At 36.8% G+C, this 19715-nt stretch overlaps 1 protein-coding gene across 3 annotated transcripts in view; it reads left to right on the plus strand.

Annotated features, from left to right (window-relative positions):
- The window catches only part of GAD1 (glutamate decarboxylase 1), a 55573-nt gene extending 41571 nt beyond the window's left edge, over window positions 1–14002 (plus strand). For all 3 annotated transcript variants that reach the window (XM_039361818.1, XM_039361819.1, XM_039361820.1), the window contains 10 exons: window positions 1469–1584; window positions 1767–1846; window positions 2037–2091; window positions 4111–4227; window positions 5131–5195; window positions 7219–7297; window positions 7965–8114; window positions 8707–8814; window positions 9542–9631; window positions 11443–14002. In XM_039361818.1, the coding sequence (XP_039217752.1) occupies window positions 1469–1584; window positions 1767–1846; window positions 2037–2091; window positions 4111–4227; window positions 5131–5195; window positions 7219–7297; window positions 7965–8114; window positions 8707–8814; window positions 9542–9631; window positions 11443–11616 (1034 nt within the window). In that variant the 3' untranslated portion in view covers window positions 11617–14002. The remainder of the gene's footprint in view (window positions 1–1468; window positions 1585–1766; window positions 1847–2036; window positions 2092–4110; window positions 4228–5130; window positions 5196–7218; window positions 7298–7964; window positions 8115–8706; window positions 8815–9541; window positions 9632–11442) is intronic.
- The last annotated feature ends 5713 nt before the right edge of the window (window positions 14003–19715 follow it).

The following is a 19715-nucleotide window of genomic DNA, read 5'->3' on the forward strand; positions in this document are numbered from 1 at the left end:
TCTTAAGTAGCCTTCCCCAGAGTGTGTTGGATTTCAAACCAAGAGTTCTCAGTCATCATGGGAATTTAGTGAACTATTTTCCAACTTTGGAGAAAGTATTTAGTTTGGGCATAAATGCAACTCAAAAGTGATGTGAATGAAATTACCTTTATTAGATATAATTCAGAAAGAATATGAAAATCTTAATGTTCAGATAAAGAAAATAGGTCTTTTCTATTGGTAATATTTTTGTTAGTATGGAAAACAATGAGTGGTCACTAATGTTAGAAGAAAAACTACAGAGGGCCAAATATGCCTTTTTTTTTTTACTTCCAGTACTTCTTTCTGGATTTGAATGTCACTTCTAACAAAAACTCAGCAGTTAGCCTTAATCACATCACTCACCCATTGATTCAGACTTGTAGTGTAGTGTGGGATAAAGTCCTGCCCATCTTTACAGAACTGTCTGGAGAATGGCTGAAGTAATGAACCCAGAACACTATCTGCCTGTCTCATGTGTTGGTGCCTAGAACAGCTAAGCTCCATGATGATTGTGAAGGAACTGTAGGAATGGCTCTCTGCAGAACACTAAAAACCAGCATTTAGAGAGGAAAGGATAGGACAGAAAATGAAAGAAAAAAACAAAACAAGAAGCCCATTCCTGAAAGGCTGGGCAGATCTTCAGAATGTGAAGATGATATCAGTTCAAGTGGACTGTAGCTCACAAAAGCTTATGCTTTTTGATTCAGCTTGGTTACTCTGAAAAGGTGTTACTAGATCCTTTTCATTGGAGTTACAGTCTCTAAACTGCTTTCCTTCAGAGGCCAAACAAAGAACATTCTCCTATTTTATAATTTACATAAGTTTTAGGTTTTTCACCTTCTTACTTGTATTAAATGGGGCTAACATTACATACTGATTTATGGTGATGGATTTTCCATGCTTTAATATTACTTTACTTTACTATTACTTTAATTATTGCAGCCCTCAATATTAGCAAAGTTAACTTTCGTAAGCTTTCCTGACAACGTGGCTTAAGGTAGTTTAAAAATACCACATTAACTAAAATCTTAGTAGGCTCCTCTTTTAACAGAAATGCAAACATACGTTTTGCTTGCATGTAACCATGATGATATCCAAACTAACACAAAAGTATTGAACCCAATAGAATTCCTTGGTCTCAATATCTAAGCAGAGATTTCAGGAAATCATATCTAGTTCACCACTTCCTGAAGAACTTGGTTGAATTTGAAGGAATTTTTGCAAATCATCTTAAGAAAAGGTAATATTCATAAAATTGGAGTTAGCCTTGAGTAAAACAGAGGTGATTATCATTAACCTTTATCTATTGGTTAATTGGATATTGATGCTTTTTTGGCTACATTTGCACCATATTTCATGAATACCATTTATACCTTTGTCCTATTACTGTGTCAGATTTCTTATTTTCACTTTTCTAATACTTTATTGTTGGGTCCTCTCGTTATAGGTGGCGCTATATCCAATATGTATAGCATCATGGCTGCCCGCTATAAATATTTCCCAGAAGTCAAAACCAAAGGCATGTCTGCAGTGCCTAAACTGGTCCTTTTTACCTCGGAACATGTGAGCTCAATAAGTTCAATTATCATGATTTTAATTACTGGATATTGTGATTTTTGTCATCAGCCTTGTTCTGGAGAGACTATGTCTGTTTTGTTTCATTTCCCTTCTTTCTCCTTAGCATTTTGGAATTCAAAGACAATCATAGCAATCTGAGGTTAATTACCTGTTGATTGTTGTTTCAGAGTCACTATTCAATAAAGAAAGCTGGAGCTGCACTTGGATTTGGTACTGAAAATGTGATTTTAATAAAGTGCGATGAAAGGTGAGATAATTTATACATCTTTACCTGGGTGTCTTTGTGTTTATGTTTAGGTTGGAACAATGATAAGGACATTAATAACAACATTAGTAACTGCCCTGCTGTTTTGGCTTGTTTCATTCCTGTTTAGTCCTTTTTTCATTCTTCTTTCTTGTATGTCAGATTTGGCTTTCACATTTCACTTTGATTGCAGGGGCAAAATAATACCTGCTGATCTAGAAGCCAAAATCCTGGATGCCAAACAAAAGGTATTTTTTAAAAAAAAAAAAAAAAACAGGAAAAGATCTCTTACTTAATTTTCTTATTTTATTTAGAATATATTTACCATTTGGACACAGTAGCACTTACTTCTAAATAAATGTGTATCAGCTTGCATTCTTCACCCACCATATATTTAAAGGCAGGTTAATAAGAACTAATAGACTCAACAGCATAAGTTAGAACTGATGAAGCTTCTTGGTTGAGAAGTGAAATGTTTTTGAGGGAAAAGAAAACAAGAAAGTCCAGTTGCCTTTTGGAAAAAGCACCTTTTGGACAATCATGACCTGGATGATTGACCGTGGACACTAAGCAGCATAAATGGCCCTCTCCACCTTCCACATGTGAAGTTCCAGAGAGAACTTATTCCATGCTAGAAGTCACATTCTAGAAAAGATTCTCCTGATCCCTCAGCAAAGTTCTTGTGTGGTTCTTGAAATTTTGTTATATACAATTGAAGATTGGAACATTTAATTTTTTTTTAGCCAATTCGCCCTAGGAGAATACTGTTAAACTAAGATAAGAGTTCTCAAAGTAATGTCCTTTCCTTTGTATATTTCATTCCTCTTTGAATTGGATTTGTGTGATTATTTTCTCTTTGCCAATTGTATCATTATTACAGTTGTCTCATAGTGAGATTCACGAGGGTAACTCCTGAATACTTCTAACATCCATTAAGATTCATCACCAATTTTAGGTTTTTTTTTAAAGGAGCAGCTGTATTTACTATATATCTCAAACTCATTCTTAAGGTTACAATTTACTTCAGGAATGTCAAAAATGTAGTCAGGGCTCACTCGTGTCCTGCTGGAAGCCTTTGGGTGTGACTGTGAACCACCTCAAGCCCAGGGTCTTTGGTATAACACCATGTGAAACAAAATACTGTATGATCCCTGTGTTGATACAAGTTGCACCCCTCTGCTTTACATCTTGAATGCACACATTTCATTGAAAGTCGCATTCAGATATTCTGGATTGTGCAGTAAACAAGATGTATACAAGGTAGTCCTCTATTAAGGACCACAATTGAGCCTCAAACTTCCTTTGCTAAGCAAGGCATTGCTAAGTGAGTTTTGTCCCATTTTACACCTTTTTTGCCAAAGTTTTTAAGTGAAACACTGCAGTTGTTAACTGAATCATGAGGTTGTTGAGCAAATCTGGCTTGCCCCATTGACTTTTGTAAGTCGCTCAGAGTTGCTCCGAAATGAGATGGGTAGCAAATCAATATCATCATCATTAACTTTGCTTGTTGGAAATCAACTGGGAAGATTAAAAATGGTGATCAATGCAACTAATCATAAATACGTGCTGATTGCCAAGTGCCCAAATTATGACCACATGACCTTGGGGATGCTGCAATGGTCATCAGTTTAAAAATCAGTCATGTCATTATTTTTCACTGCTGTTGTAACTTCGAACAGTCACTAAATAAATGGTTGTAAGCCGAGAACTATCTCTATATGGTAAAAATAAAAAGCAGTGTCATCCAAAGTAAAGCCCAACCTCCAAATTTTTGTTCAGCCCATCTATTTTTTTTTCCAGTTGATTTCTTCCCCACCAATGCATTTTCCCCATCTTGTGTAGCCTTAAAATGGCTACGTTTAATTCTCATATTCTTATGCTAAAATGGTGGAGAGGAGCAAGGGTCATATAAAAGAAGCTAGGGAGTCGAGAGACTTCAGTTAAGTAACAAATCTTTGTATGTCTTAATTTGAAGCAAATGCAGAGAGATCTTGTGTTCTGATAAAAGGATGATAACATGTATTCTCTGAAACGTTTTCTTCAGTGCTTGCAATTATTCAGTGTGTTTCCAGAGCGTTAGTGCTTTTACAATTGATTGTTAATTACTAGGTATTTTCCCATCATCTGCTTTAGTGGTTTTTGGAGAAGTCAAAGAAAGAACATGCAACAGTTAAAAAGAACTTGAGATCAATTGTACTTTAAATTAGTGTAAATCTCATCTGAAAAAAATGTATTTCACATTAGAGTTTCTCTGTTTTTCTTTACAGGGATACGTTCCCCTTTATGTGACTGCAACTGCTGGTACAACAGTTTATGGAGCCTTTGATCCTATTCAGGAGATAGCAGACATCTGTGATAAGTATAATCTTTGGCTCCATGTAGATGTAAGTAACCAGGGCTGCATAATCCCAATTTTCCATTTTACTTGGAATAAACCCCATTAAAGCCAATGGCTATGCTTGCATGACATTCTTAGCAAAATCAGTTGTATTGTGCAAAGTTAGGCTCCAATCATTTCAAGATAGGATCATATCCAAACTAGCCAGTGTTAACTACTCAGCAACTTAAACTCCCCTGTCAGCTTCTAGACCAGGGGTAGTCAACCTTGGCTCTTTTATGACTCTTGGACTTCAATTCCCAGAATTCCTGAGCCAGCTGGCTCAGGAATTCTGGGAGTTGAAGTCCACGAGTCATAAAAGAGCCAAGGCTGACTACCCCTGTGAATCTAGACAGAGATGAAAGGCTAGAACAGCTCTGCAAATAAGTCTGTGCCAGTCAGATTGTGTCTCAGTGTTGTTGTTTTTTCTTTTAACTCATTTTGGGTGTGTGCCATGCTTAAACAAGGCAGTTGAGAGGAGGCTAAGCTTTCTACTGACCCTACCAAATTAAAACAACAACAATTACTGCCCTCATGTTTACTTTTTTTTAAAAAGCAGGAAATAAAAAAAAACCTACCAATCACTGCAAAAATGATGTTTAAGAAAGTTAACCTGTATGACCAGGAAAACTATATTTTCCTAGATTGCTTGCAGGATCATCATGTAAGTCATTTACCCATAAATCAGATATGTAATGAGAATTCAGCCAATGAGATAGGCTTTTGAGTAGTGATGTATTGGTTAGAGCATTATAATGCAAATAAATTATTGCATTGCTCTGCCAGTTGTATGTCTAACACCTGCCTTCTTTAGGGAGAATTATTACAGTGAGTTTTCTGCTGAAATTAAGTATCTTTTAAAAATATTCCAAGTTCCCAAGATTTTACCAATTTTTCTCATCTTTTCCAGGCTGCCTGGGGAGGTGGGTTACTAATGTCTAGAAAGCATCGTCACAAGCTGAACGGTATAGAAAGGTATATCATTTAAAAATTCTGCAGGAAAAAAAATGACATTTCATAAATATATCAGCATAAGTATCCTCTCCCCAACAAGAATGGAAGAGAGTTCCCAGATGTTGTTAAAATTACAACTCCCAGCACCACCTCCCCCTTTCAGCCACCTTTTTAGTGCTGGAAATTATAATTCAGCAATATCTGCTTTGCAAAATCTATAATAATTGTGAATATTGTGCAATGGCCTATGTAGTGAATCATGATTTTAATGGGATATTTGTACCTTGGAAAAATGGGCTACAAGAATGTCTTTAACCTGCACTAGGTCATAATTAACTGGAGTTATTTGGGGACCTACCTGATGCTAGGTTGCTGCAGTACTAAGACCAAAACATTGATAAATGAACATAATAGGATTGCCTATAAAGTGGCAGAGGCTTGAAATAGTTTTATTTTGTGGCAATATGACAAGCTGCCCAAAGGATGGAAATACATTCAGGGCAGCTGTTCTTTTAGGATTAATTTTGCTATTTAAAAGACAATAATGATAAGCTGATCGTGTAATGAATGCCAATTAATTACTGCCAGCTTTCTGCTGGTAAGCTGATGCACTAATTTAATTCTTGAGAGAGCCCTCTTATGGACACAATTCTAATAGCAGTGTGGCAATTTTCATTTCCTCAAAGCACCAGCTGATCAAAGTGATACTTAATCATTATACTATTAAGAAATACCTAAAAGAGATTCTTAAATACAGTGTCAGTACATGTGTTATCTCCTGGCTTTTCAGTTCTTGTATTTTCACCCAGAATCTCTTGCAAACAGTATGTCCAAATTTAGAAATGTATCCACAACAGTTCCTTCTTGAAAACCTAAGGAATCATCTTTCGATTCTGTAGTTCCTCCAGCTGAATCTTGGGGGGAAAAACCCATTTATATCAACTACCTATATTCATTCTTCTTAGCTCCTTCAAAATTAATAGAAGTGTTGATAGATAGTCCCAAAGAAGGTCTAAGGCTACTTGAAAGAATGAAATATTTTACCCTATTCACATAGGTACTCCTCAACTTACGACCACAATGGGAATCAATGCATTAGTCATTAGGCAGTATGGTCATTAAGTGAGCGCATGATTTCATAACCCTTTTTGCTGCAATTATTAAGCGAAACCTCATGTGACAGCAACTTGCAGCTTTCACTGCTGGCTTCTTCATTGACTTTGCTTGCCGGAAGCCAGCTAGGACAGGCATGTCAAACTCGTGATGTCACGTGACATCACATGACGTATCGCGACTTTTCCCCCATTGCTGGAAATGGGGTGGGTGCGGTTTCGACATGATGCATCCAGCCCCTGGGCCAGCAGTTTGATATACTTGAGCTAGGAAGATCATAAATGACCCTCATAAGGTTACAAGATGATGCAACTATTGTAAATAATCTTGAGAAACGAGGGGAAAAGATGCTGCTTAAGGAATGATCACATAAAAGGGAGAAGTGTGCAGCTGAATAACAGGCAGAGAAAGAAACTTAGAAAAGATCCCTTTCTAACTTATCAGATAGTAGAAGGGGACAATATGTCCTTTTAGACTTGCAAGATTTTGTTACTGTAAGGTAAAGGTTTCTCTGTCCAGTCATGTCTGACTCTGGGGCACGGTGCTCAACTATCTCTATTTCTTGGCCAAGGGAGCCAGTGTTGTCTGAAGAAGTTTTCCGTGGTCATATGGCCAACATGAGTGTATGCCAAAGGGACACGGAATGCTGTTACCTTTCCACCAAAGTGGTACCTATTTATCTACTCGCATTTGCATGCTTTCAAACCGTAGCCTTACAATAAAGTAGGAGTAATTCATTTTGTTATGTTTTCTGTTATTAATTGGTCAATTTGATAATGGTTGACATATTTTAGCTATGGTATAATCTCCATTATGGATGTGGAGGTTATCCTGATCTCACCAGGGCCAGATTGCTCCTACCTGATGTTAGAAAATAAGAATTCACCACCTCGGATTCCATGGCTTCTAAATACGTTCCTTTGTTTTGCAGAGCCAACTCTGTCACATGGAATCCACACAAAATGATGGGAGTCCTACTGCAGTGTTCTGCCATTCTTCTTCGGGAAAAGGTTTGCTTCATAAATGGAATGCTCGCTCCCTCTATTTCCTTTAATAGTATATCTACCATATAGGAGCTGCAAAAATTCCTTTCCCTGTTGGGACACTCTTGAGTGTCAATTACACTGAGTGGAATTGAGGCTCCTGGTAGGTAGATGTTTGTGTCCACAATCTTGAGGGTAGCATAATTAACCACAAAGATTCTGGAAAAAATGAATATTGTTCCTCTAGTCTTCATTCTTAGCTGTTAGGTCTTTAGCATTTGACCAAGAAGTGTTCCCTTACCACACATGTGGACTGAAATAAGGGGCCATGGATATGTTCTCAGTACTATATGGCAGATTTTGGGGTCTGAGTAAAATATCATATGGCTAATTGACATCTGTGTTTCCCAACTGGATTTTTTTTTTTTTCATGCTGTGAGCTTCTTTGGGATTGATTAGAATCAGAATCTCTTTTTCTGCTAGAAGAAGCAGAGAAAAAAAGTGGGGCTGCAGGGTGGAATCTCTTGTCTCTGGGACTTTCTACTGACTCAGAAAAATAAGAGGATTTAACTGTAATACCGATTTTAGAAGCTTAAGTAGACACATACGCAGTAATGTTTAATGCATGCAGCACTGCATTTATCTCTTGTTTGATGTATGTTCAACAGGCATGGTTTTTTTTTTTTTACAACAGGGTATACTTCAAGGTTGCAACCAGATGTGTGCAGGATATCTGTTTCAACAAGATAAGCAATATGATATCACCTATGACACTGGAGATAAAGCAATACAATGTGGACGCCATGTGGATATATTCAAATTCTGGCTGATGTGGAAAGCTAAGGTAAATGATCAGCAACATGCAGAATATTTCTGTAGAAGCTTAATCAGAAATCAATTCCCACCCATTCGACACGGCTTTAAATTCTTGGAAAACATATAAGCTTATGGTTGATTTAAATATTGGTATCTCCCAGGTGAAAAAGCTTGGAGAAAGGGGAAATCACTTTTCAAATATCTAAGCAAAACAATTCATGAAATTTGGGCCCTAATTCCTATTCTACCAATATTTGATGTATAATTGCTTAACTCTATTTTACCTGCCATATTTGGGGGGGGGGCTCATGCAAAAGCCTACAAAAAAGGGACATTTTAATGAGTAGCAAAATGGTACTTTGCTCACACAAAGGCCAAACTACTTCTTTTTTAAATATGGACAACTCTAAAACATTAAAAGAAAGTTGTTCCATACATAAATTTACAAATATTCCATTAAATATAAATATTTACAAATATTTCATTGCTGTTCAGCTTTGGTTAACAAAAGAAATACATAGTTTGACTCCAAATTTCAAAGATTTACTCTCCAAACTATTTAGAGGATGCAGAAAGAATATGACATTGAATTACTTCTTCCCCCCCTCTTTCCAAAACAGGGTACAGTGGGATTCGAAAGTCAGATCAACAAATGTCTTGAATTGGCAGAATACCTCTATAATAAAATTAAAAACAGGCAAGAGTTTGAGATGGTTTTTGAAGGAGAGGTAAGTTGTAGACTATAAAACACTTTCAATTAAATTATACATTTATGCAATAGAAAAATTTTCCATCCAGTCCTGTTACTGTTATTTTATCTTTTTGATCTCTGGTAGACAGGTGAAGAATACAAAATCATTTGAAATCAGTGAGGTATATAATGCTGAAATTCAGTTGATTCATAACTCTTAAAAAAAGGTGTTATCACTACAGCCTTGAAATATATTTTGTTCCACTCTATTGGTCTGCTTATTATTTGTTACTTAAGTAAAGGAAAACATGCTGTTCAATGGTTTGAATCCTAGCTGAAATGGCTTTCTGCTCGATTGAGCCTCTACAGGATTTTGAGATCCCTGTCTTAAGGTTATGGTCAGGCATGAACAGGATTGTCAATCAAAAGGTGGCATTCCAAATGGGCTGTTTATATTTCCCAATAATTTTTTATTACGAGAATAATCTGGAGAAAAAGGTGAAACAGTGGTAATAAATTGGAAAACATCTCTATTTGTTCCTGTGCAAATTGCTGTCTGTGAGTGATGTCCTAAGTGCTTTCAGACACATTCACTTGCATTTTGCTCCATTCTTCTAAGCTTTGAAGGACAAAATCAGAAGGCCTGGCAAACGAAGTAACTGTGTAAGCAAGGGAAATTAATCCTTTTGATGAATATATTAATGAACTGTCTTTGTGATTTTTTTTTAAAAAATATTTTTTTATTTTGTTTTATGAATATATAGCCCGAACACACAAATGTTTGTTTCTGGTACATTCCGCCAAGTCTCAGAGGGATGCCAGACTCTGAGGAAAGAAGAGAAAAACTACATAGGGTAATTTATTTATTTTTGTAAAACCGCTTAAAAAATCATTTTCTGAGTCAATGTACATTAAAAAATTAAAACAAAGTAAGAAAATAATTGCTCAAAAAAACAGAATATATAAACTAAGACCCTTACAGTACCTAGGGAAAAAAAAAAGATTGAAAGTCTCCATATGGAAGTGAGTCGAGCAATTCAAAGGCAAAGCCTGTGCCTCCTTCTCAAATGAATATTTCCTGATTTTTCTGAACTTTTCCAAACTTTTCCCACCTTCCAAATGCCCTGCCACTGTCTTGTAACTACATAACATAGGCACACCCTTCATTCATTTACAAGCCCTGGAGTTTGTGGGTCGTGTAACCATTTGTGAGAATAATCTTGGGAGATTGGAGAAGGATCAGGGCCAGGCCAATGATCAGACCAGAGAGATATATCAGCCCACAGTAGGAATGAAGGCTAAGGAAGTACCTCGGAAGGAACCTGGTGTTTCACGTGGAGTACCACCAATGTGATTCACACAAAAGAATGCACTGGTGCCGTAAACATAACACCAGTAACACCTTGTCTAGTTTTCTGGAAAGTGAAGGCAAGGGAGGGGAGAACTGCTTTCAAACTTGAAAGATTTTCTTACTATAACCTTGCAATAAAGACAGCGTTAGGACTCATGGTGTTGGTTACTTGTCTGGAGTACCTTGAAGAAATGACAGGGTGGCAAGTATCTCTTTTTCTCCCTCCTGATTCTACCCTTTGGCAAACTTTCAGTGCTGTTGGCTTGGTTTTCTTTGTTGATTTACAGATCCTGATTAGAGACCCCCCTCAGCTATCTCTTTCCATGTACACCTTTGAAATGGTTCCTGGTCCTTAGGTGATGTAGTCGGAAGAGCAACAGCTGTCTATTTCAGGACAGTTCAAAAAGCAATACATTGCCAGAGTGCTCTGAATGCTGCAAACTCTCTTCCAGAGGGCTCTGTATAGAAAGCATTAAATACAATAGATCTACTATGTAGGTATCCAATGAATTAGGGATACGTTAACTGGAGATGAGTGTGAAACGTATATGCTCAATTGAAGCCCACTTGTTTCTTTTAAAATGAGTCTTTTGTACAGTACAGAGAATTGCATTATTGTTTAGTAATATATTTAATAATAAATTTACTTACTTAGCTTTAATTATGCCTCAGATGCAAGTCCAAATGCAAAATATTGTTTAAAAAATAACTGAGCAACAGAATGGATGGATATTATAAAGTTAGATCTGTAATTACAAACCAATAATCATTTTAGTTCATGTATATTAGGGATGAGAGTCTGCTTATTTTGCCCTGACTCTATTTTCTTAATTTTATAGCCAAGACTTTTGTCAGGACCATTTTATTTATTTATGTACTTTTACCGCCACCAAATCTGCTAGGTGGGTTTTTCATCCCAAGTACCAAAATATCTTACACCACCTCAATGTTTGAGGTAAGGTACTCCGTGATTCTGATTTTTGTCAGGAGAGGAAATAATGTGACATGGTCTGACATGGTTTTGTGTAGCTTCGTAACTTGGTTATATTTTATAGAAACATTAAAAATAAAAGCAACGAAGTGCCATCAGTGCTGTCTTCCATATCTTGGCGCTCTCCCATTCTGCTGGCCCTGAAAATACCAGAATTTCAGGAGAACATTGAGAGACTGTCCATCAGATATACTGAGGCCTTCTTCATCCATTCTGCATATTTTCTCTACACCAAGCCTTGCTTCATCGCTGATGTGCTAGTCTTCTCCCTCAGAGAAAGATCTGAGTTCCAAACCTCTTTTCTTTCTTGTTTGAATCTAAAGGTGGCACCCAAGATCAAAGCTCTGATGATGGAAACAGGTACCACAATGGTTGGATATCAGCCTCAGGGAGAGAAAGTCAACTTCTTCAGAATGGTGATTTCAAATCCTGCAGCCTCCAAGTCGGATATTGACTTCTTGATTGAGGAAATAGAACGATTGGGGCAAGATCTGTAATCCGCAAGAGTTGAACCACAGTTTTTCTCTAAAGCACTGTTTTCCAGTACTGGCTGTTTTTTAACCAGTTCTGTAGAATACATTTTAAGATGATCGCTTTCTAAGTGTTTGATTCTTCTGAGACCCTCTCTTTAAAAACAATAGTGCCCGCTTCCATTAGATTATTGAAAAGTATATAGGAACTGATATATTATTTTACCAAAGGATAAACATATTATTTTGAAATTTATCATTCAGCTATTTAGGCCTGGTAACTCTAGTTTGCCCGAAAGCAAATTATATTAAGATAGCTAACTAAGAAATCTGCACTATATGTACAGTGTGATAATGTATGGTGTTTGTAGACATATTTTAACAGAACAAACACACAACAAACACTTTATATGTATATAAAGAAAATATATAAATAAACAATGGTAAGCATTCCAGGTGTTTCCTATCATGGACTGCTCTTCTGAAGCTCTATTAATATCAAAGAGGCTTCACTAGATCAATCTTTGGTAGATGTTAGACCGACATTCCCATTTCAGGTATAGTACTGAAGCATTGATTCTACTGATTTTACTGAAATATCATCAGCAGTAATACTGGAGTCTGCATCTCTACTCTGTATTAATTTGAATGGACATGGCCATCCCCATATGATATATTTTTAAGTCCCACTGAAATCAGTATAAACTTACCCAGCATGTTAGATTCTCAGATTTTTTTTCAGACTGGAGTGTAAGAGGCCTATTCTTTCTATCAAGAAGTAAGTATTTTCTATCAAGAAGTAAGTAACATAACAACCAGTTTACAGGTGATAAAAATTCCAGGTATTGCTGGTGAAGAAAACGTTTTTAAAATGTAGATTCTTAGGAATGACGGTAAATGGTGAATGTTATTTAAAAATATTTATTGATGCTTCTCTAATATATGAAAAAGAAAGAAGAAAGCAAATCCAAATAAGTAGTTTAGTTGTATATATATCCCTTTAGCTGTCATATCAGGGGAATAGTAGTACCTGAGTTGTTGTAATAGATTATAATATTGATGTATTTTTTAGAAATTCACTTGTGTAGATTGTGTACATTACTGTTAAATGGGATGGGGATGGGAAAGGAATTAAATGTAATAGTTTTCCAGCAAAATAACTGTTCAGTTCTAGGTATATGAGCTATTTGCTTCTTTATATGCAAAGAATTTACCATGCTAAAGAGCTGTCTTGTATTTTCTTCCATTTGTATTGTAGCCTATTTATATAATTATCAAAGTTCTAAATAATGTTTATTAGTAATTCAGTGTAGTTGTGAGCCAAAGAGAAGATTAAAAATTAGCTGGCACATTTATATAACACGCCCTTAAAACAATAATTTAGCAGATAATTTTACTTTATCAAATTCTAATACTACATTCTAATAGTATACTCTAGTCTAGATTTAAAGTGACTCCTTTCACTTTAATAGAAAAGTCACTTTATTAATTATATGGCAATCTGACTACACACTGAATGCATTTTAAGCGATTCATGAATGTTTAAGCAAAGGACCCTCTATGTCAGAATAATCCACAGCCATTGGTTTGATTGGCTTGTAATCTTCTGAAGGGGATACAGCATTCTTCATTAGCAGCAAAACAGTAACTGTGGCTTTGATAAGAAAAAAGAGAGGCTCAGCACAGAACATTTTAAATATGGCTACAATAATTATTGCATATGTAGTTGTAAAATTCACCTTCATTTTTATTAGCTAAGCAGCTGGAGTTTTTGACCACGCTACTAGAAGGCAAGCAAACTCACAGGGCGGGCAAGAAAATGATTTTAGTCAAATGACATCTGCTGACCTAAACGCCTTCCTAAATTTCCTGCAGTAGCTGTTTAGCTTCCATTTAATGCTTTATATTTCTCATGCATAATAAACTTTAAGTTAATGCTTATTTGCACACATGTCCGCTGAGATAAATAGAATGTGTGTACATCAGAGAGAATTGTCACCCAGGTAACCATATATGTTCTTTATTGCCTGGGTTTTATTAAAACAGTGTTTTGTTAAAAATATTAGCAATATTTTAATGAATGTTGGTGTAGCTTTTCATCTTTTGGTTCCAGGGTTTTTCCAAGTGTGAAACGAGTCTATTTTAAGAATCCACATGATTTTATCTTGATATTACTGTCCCCTTCACTCACTTGCTCTTTCTTTTGTATTGAAGTGATGACCCCTTCTGGAATTGTGATGTGACTAAACTATTTTCAATGTATTAAGTGTCCATATGGTATTTTACCATCGTGTGGATGGAACAATTGAGAAGTTGCTCAGAAGAGTCTAACATCTGCTATCTATAACTGATGTTCAATACTGAAGCATTTTCTTGGAAATAAAAAAATGAGTGACATCTGTATTTTTATAAATGTACTATGACATGGGCCTTCCCCCCCACCCCCACAGCCTAGAAACATCTTTCTTTGCACAGTCTTCAGTCCCTCTCAGGTTCCAAACCACTTGTTTTAGTAAATGATTTGTTCTATAAAATTGATTCAAGGCCATAGGGACAAGACTAGCCTCTCTTTGTTGTCTGATCACTCTGATTGCAATTTAGAAATGGAGAACTAAGATCTATTTGAGATTCCTGTTATTTCCAGGCGCAAGGCTGTGCTCTAGAATCCCAATTTTGGATAAGGCTATATAGCCAGTTGGTCACATAGTGTTAGCTGAGGCTATGTGGTTGAGGCTCCTGATGTTGCTAGAAATACTTTTAAATATTGAATATGCGAGCTGGGAGTGTTGAGAATTTTAATACAGCAACATCTGGAGGGACGGTAGATTTTCCCTCCTCTGGAATTTCCATGATTGCAGTGGTCTAGGAAAGGTGTAGGCAACCTTGGCTCTTTTATGACTCAGGAATTCTGGGAGTTGAAGTCCACTTGTCATAAAAGAGCCAAGGTTGCCTACCCCTGGTCTAGGACTATCTAGGTCAGAAGTACTACCCCAGTGATTCTCAACCTTTTCTTCACCACAGACCCCTCCCCCTTTAAATATCTTTTGTGGTCATGGACCATGCACAACGATTAGCAGAGTAAAATCCACACGGATTCCTTTCCTTCCTTCCATACTTGGCACTAGTATCCAATCAACAGATTACTTAATATCAGCAATGGATGATTCCATGGACAAAATATCCCAAAGCTGATAACTATTTCATGAATACCATCTTGTAAATGTCAGCTTACTCTTTTAATATCATTAGGGCATGCAAATTAAGACAGCTCGCTTGCTAGCAAATCAAGCAGCATAGAAAAGGTCTTCCACCAATTACTTGCTCTATAATTGCTGAGGTCACCAAATAGAAACATTAATAGTGATCCAAAGACCACTGATGAGAAAGTAGAATGTCACATTTCACTGAGGCCAAAACCAACTGTCAGCTGTGAAGCTGGTCAAGTGAGGTTGGGAGAATTGCACACTAGCTTAAACTGTAGGAATGGTTAATTACTATATGCTATCCTAAGCTCCTAAAGAAAGAATGGAATGAGAAAAAATAATAACACGTTTTTTAAAACTCTTATGTCACTGTTTTCAATGTATTGGCTTTTAAAAAAATAGTGGAAGAACTAACTTGTTTCTGAATTATTATTCCAATGATATTAATATTTTTAAAAAGCTGAGAATTATTTGAGGTTGTTTGTCTTTTTTTTATTTTGGCCAAAGATTGCTATTTTTCATACATGGACGACTTACTTCCAATTACAATTAGCAATGGTCCTTTTAAACAGCTGATTCAGAAGTAAGTCCTAGTAGACGATCACTTGACTATGAGCCAGCAATGTGTGCAGCAGCAACCAAAAAAGCTAATACAATCCTGGATTGTATAAACAGAGGGCTAGAATCAAGATCACATGAAGTATTATTACCACTTTATAAACCATAGTAAGACCTCACCTGGAATACTGCAGCCAATTTTGATCATCTTATCACAAAAAAGATGTTGAGAGTTTGGAAAAAAATCAGAGAAGAGCAACTAAGATGACTAGAGGCCTGGAGACTAAAACATACGAAGAACGGCTGCGGGACTTGGGTTTGGCTAGTCTAAAGAAATGAAGAAATAGGGGAGATATGATAGCAGTATTCCAGTATCTGAGGGGCTGCCACAAGGCAGAGGGGGCCAGGTTATTCTCCAAAGCACCAGAGGGCAGGACAAGAAACAATGGTTGGAAACTGATCAAAGAGAGAAGCAACCTGGAAATTAAGGAGAAACTTCCTGACAGTGAGGACAATTAACCAGTGGAACAGCTTGCCTTCAGAAAACGTGGGCGCTCCATCACTGGAGATTTTTAAAAAGAGGCTAGACAGTCACTTGTCTGAGATGGTATAGATCCTCCTGCTTGAGCAGGGGGCTGGACTAGAAGACCTCCAAGGTCCCTTCCAGCTTTATTCTATTCTATTTTCCTACCCACTCACCCTTCTGTGCCCCAATTAGATCTTTGTTTGCAGTAAAGTGGCCAATACAATTTTTTTAAAGCTTTAAATATTTTTTTTTAATTTAAAAAATGTGCAATGCTTTTGGATTTTTTCTTAAGCTCTGAAGATGTCATAAATTGCCCCGGAACCATAGGCACCACTCCAACCTGGAACACTGTCCGTCCTTTGGGCTTTCAGCATCCATTGGTCTCCAAAGAGTTGGAGCAACAGCCTCAGAGGATGCAGCCTGAATTTCAAGACTCTTTCCTGGGTTTCAACTGTTCCCTCTTCAGGGTCAACATGCCTTTTAATATAAACAAAATCTTGCCTATGCTGAAGCTGTCCCACTTACTCCAACTAGACTTCCTTTCCTGTGTGTGAGGGCTGCAGGCTTTCACTCCCTTTGTAAATATTTCTGCCACGGGGACAACAGTTTCTTGAAGGAAGGGGCAGAAACCAACCAAAGAATTCCCTGCTGCCTGGTAAATTAAAGAGTTTTATTTGCCAACAGTGAGCTAGTAAGACTCTGCTCATTAGTCTCTTTGTTTCTTTCACCTAATTCTCATCAGGGAAAACAGGATCGACAGGGAGGCCCCTATTCCCAAGACTGTTCTACATGTTACTTTATCCACACAGCAACTCATGTTTACTGCTGGCTTCACCATTATATTGTGGGCAGATCATCTTGCGTGTGTGGAGCACCAAGGCTGAGGGGAAAGTCCTCAGGTGGCCTCTTCCTATAGTGGCTGCTTCTGGGGAGGGGGGGGGGCAGCAGTGAGCAGTTATGAATAAATGTTTTCAATTTCAATCACACTGCCACAACAGGGAATTGTAGGAGATTTAAATGCCAAGCCCTCCCCTCACCAGCACTCAATGTTTGTGATGGCATTAATTTCTCTTTTGGTATTCTGGCTGGTTATATGACAAAACTCTCTCATACACAGGTGGGGAAGAATCACCATACCAAAATTTGCTTCCAAATCTGATTCTGGGATTTTTACTATAATTCTCCTTGTGTTTTCCAATAACTTTATCAACCAAATTTCTCATCTTTCCCTTAAGAGCTTATCTGGAATATGAGCATCCCCATTGCTCTTCCTATGAATATATTTCTCATACACACAAAGCATATCTAGACTGCATTTAGGTCTAGGACTTAGCTGATTTGGTATTATTTCTAAAAGTATTTTTGGACAGTTGCTTAGTCTCAGAAAGATACCCAAAACAGATGAACAAAATCTATAAAGCCTCTAAAAAATTTAGCAATGTACTAAAATAAAAGGCAGATATTACCCTCAAATACAAAAAAGCAGATTTTTTTAAAATATAGGCATCATACTAACAGACATTAGCAGCCACACTGAACAAAAAATGCTTTTCCGCCTGAAATTTGTTAAATGTGGGACTACTGTATTTTCAGTTCAATCGTTGGAGTGACATCACAGAAAAGGCCCTGGCTTATACTGTATTCCATCTTTTTGGGGGAGGGTTGATTTTATAAAGCTAGCATCAGAAAATGACTGTGACCTGTTGGCAGATTCATATAAGCAGAACAGCTTTTCACATAGACAAATATCTGGACATATAGACTGTAATGACATTGATTGACTATGTGCCATGAACACAGTGTCAATTTCTAGTGATCACATCAATAGAGTTTCTCCATGATGATCTGTCTCTAACTGGGTGCTTCAGATATTTCAGTGATGAACCCATCCCCACAGTAACTGAGCCCATTCACATCACTGCTTGTCATCCTTCCTTATTGTTCCTTCCACTTTTCTCATTCCTTCCACTTTTCTCAGCTTTAGAACTTTTCCCAGAGATCTACGTAAGTCTTTGCATAATGTGTCTAAACAAGGATCATTTGGGCCTGGTTGTTTGTGTCTCAAATGAGAAATCTAGGCTGAGAGGAATCAGCTGCAACTGAATTATTTTCCACTATAGAAAAAGCTTTCTTAATCTTATTCTACAGCATAATTTTTTAATGAAAGATAAGACAGAAGAAATTATTTTTCAACAGAGCCGTGAATAGCAAACCTCTTGTATATACTGCCTATAAAATGGGGCCATGCTAATAAGTACAACATGCATCATTTGTTTGCGCCCCCCCTCCAGTCCTTAAACAATAAGGATAGTAATCTAAATTAAGTCTATTTTAGGACTTAGGATACATTTTTGTCACCATGAAATGAAAGTGGAAGTCTTTCTTGGGAGTGAATTTCTATAAATTTCTTTTTCCTTGCACTCTGCCCCCACCCTACCCTGCCTAAGAACTTTGGCAAGGCAGCTGAGTGCCTGATCATCAATTGTGCTAACTATAGTGCTATTAAATTAATTGTGCTAAACTAAACATCAATGGTACTAATAATTGTGCAACATTAAACTATTAAAGAGAAGAGCAAATTCAAAGTAATTCAGATAGAGAGGAGCCATTCTGAACACGTTCATTGATCTGCACTTATTTTGCTTCTTTAGCTGTTTTAGAAAAGGAGATAATATTAGGCAGCACAATGGAGTTTGAAGCAGCTGTCCCAAATGTTGCTGTTGCCTCACTGAGCAGTTTTTGAGAAAAACCTAGATTACCTTTTCCTGTGGGAAGAGAGCATAATCTGAATGATAAAAGCACCAGCCTTTTCCACATCCGTCATAAATTGAATTCTGACAAATATGGTAAAATAGATTCAAAATACAGAAATCTCCATTCTGTGAACAAAAAACTTTTAAAATGATACAGATGGGATGAAATTTTAATTTTCCAATTTAAAAAAAGTCCCGTATGAGCTTTTTTCTGCTTTCTCTCATTTTGATTTCTATTTATTCCTTCCAGATGTTATGGTTTTAGTTTCATATTGTGGATCCCTTATGCTGAAAATACAAATGTATGATTACTTTTAAGGGCTGCCAAGGTGTGAGAACTATCTAAATATTCTTTGAACTAAGGTATCTAAGATTTTTTTCCCCTTCCATTACTCGTAACATGAAACATATGGATGAAAATGTTGTCATATGAATTGTTGTGTTGAGGGGCTGCTGTATTTTAAACCAAATGTTATAAGCAATTCTTGTTATACATTCTGAATATGATACAGCTGGGATCTTCATTATCCTGGACTATCCTGGTGCAGCTTCACTGCCAATGTCTGTTTTGATTCAGACCAAAATCTCCGTGGAACATCATAAATTTCACATACAATGTGATTTCTCAGCACCTCATCCAAAAAATGCCCAAAATTTCACTATTGTGATAAATAACACAGCTCTGCAGTAGAATCAGCAATACTTTTTCCTGGTCATTAAACTCTTGTTATGAAATTTAAATCTATATATAATGGCTGATAATGCAGGTGAGAAATGACTCTTCAGTAATTTTTAAATTATTATTAGAGTTAAATTCTGCCTTTGCACAATGTCACCATGCCATCTTCGTTGCCCAGGGGAGGACTGGAACTCATGATCTCCCAGTTTTCAATGCAGATCTTATCTACTATACCAACCAGCTCCCTGTTAATATCATGACAACGTCAATGTTCAAACTTTGGTCAAACATCTAGCTATCATAGCTGCTATCATAGCAAATGTTTGGGTCCCATGGAAAGTTTAGATGAGAGCTTGTTTTTGTTCAGGGCTATCTTGTTTGCTTCAGGAGATATGGAAACTATGGGA

This window comes from Crotalus tigris, unplaced genomic scaffold (assembly GCF_016545835.1).
Source record: "Crotalus tigris isolate CLP2741 ecotype Arizona unplaced genomic scaffold, ASM1654583v1 scf7180000019363.1367679, whole genome shotgun sequence".
NCBI lineage: Eukaryota > Metazoa > Chordata > Lepidosauria > Squamata > Viperidae > Crotalus > Crotalus tigris.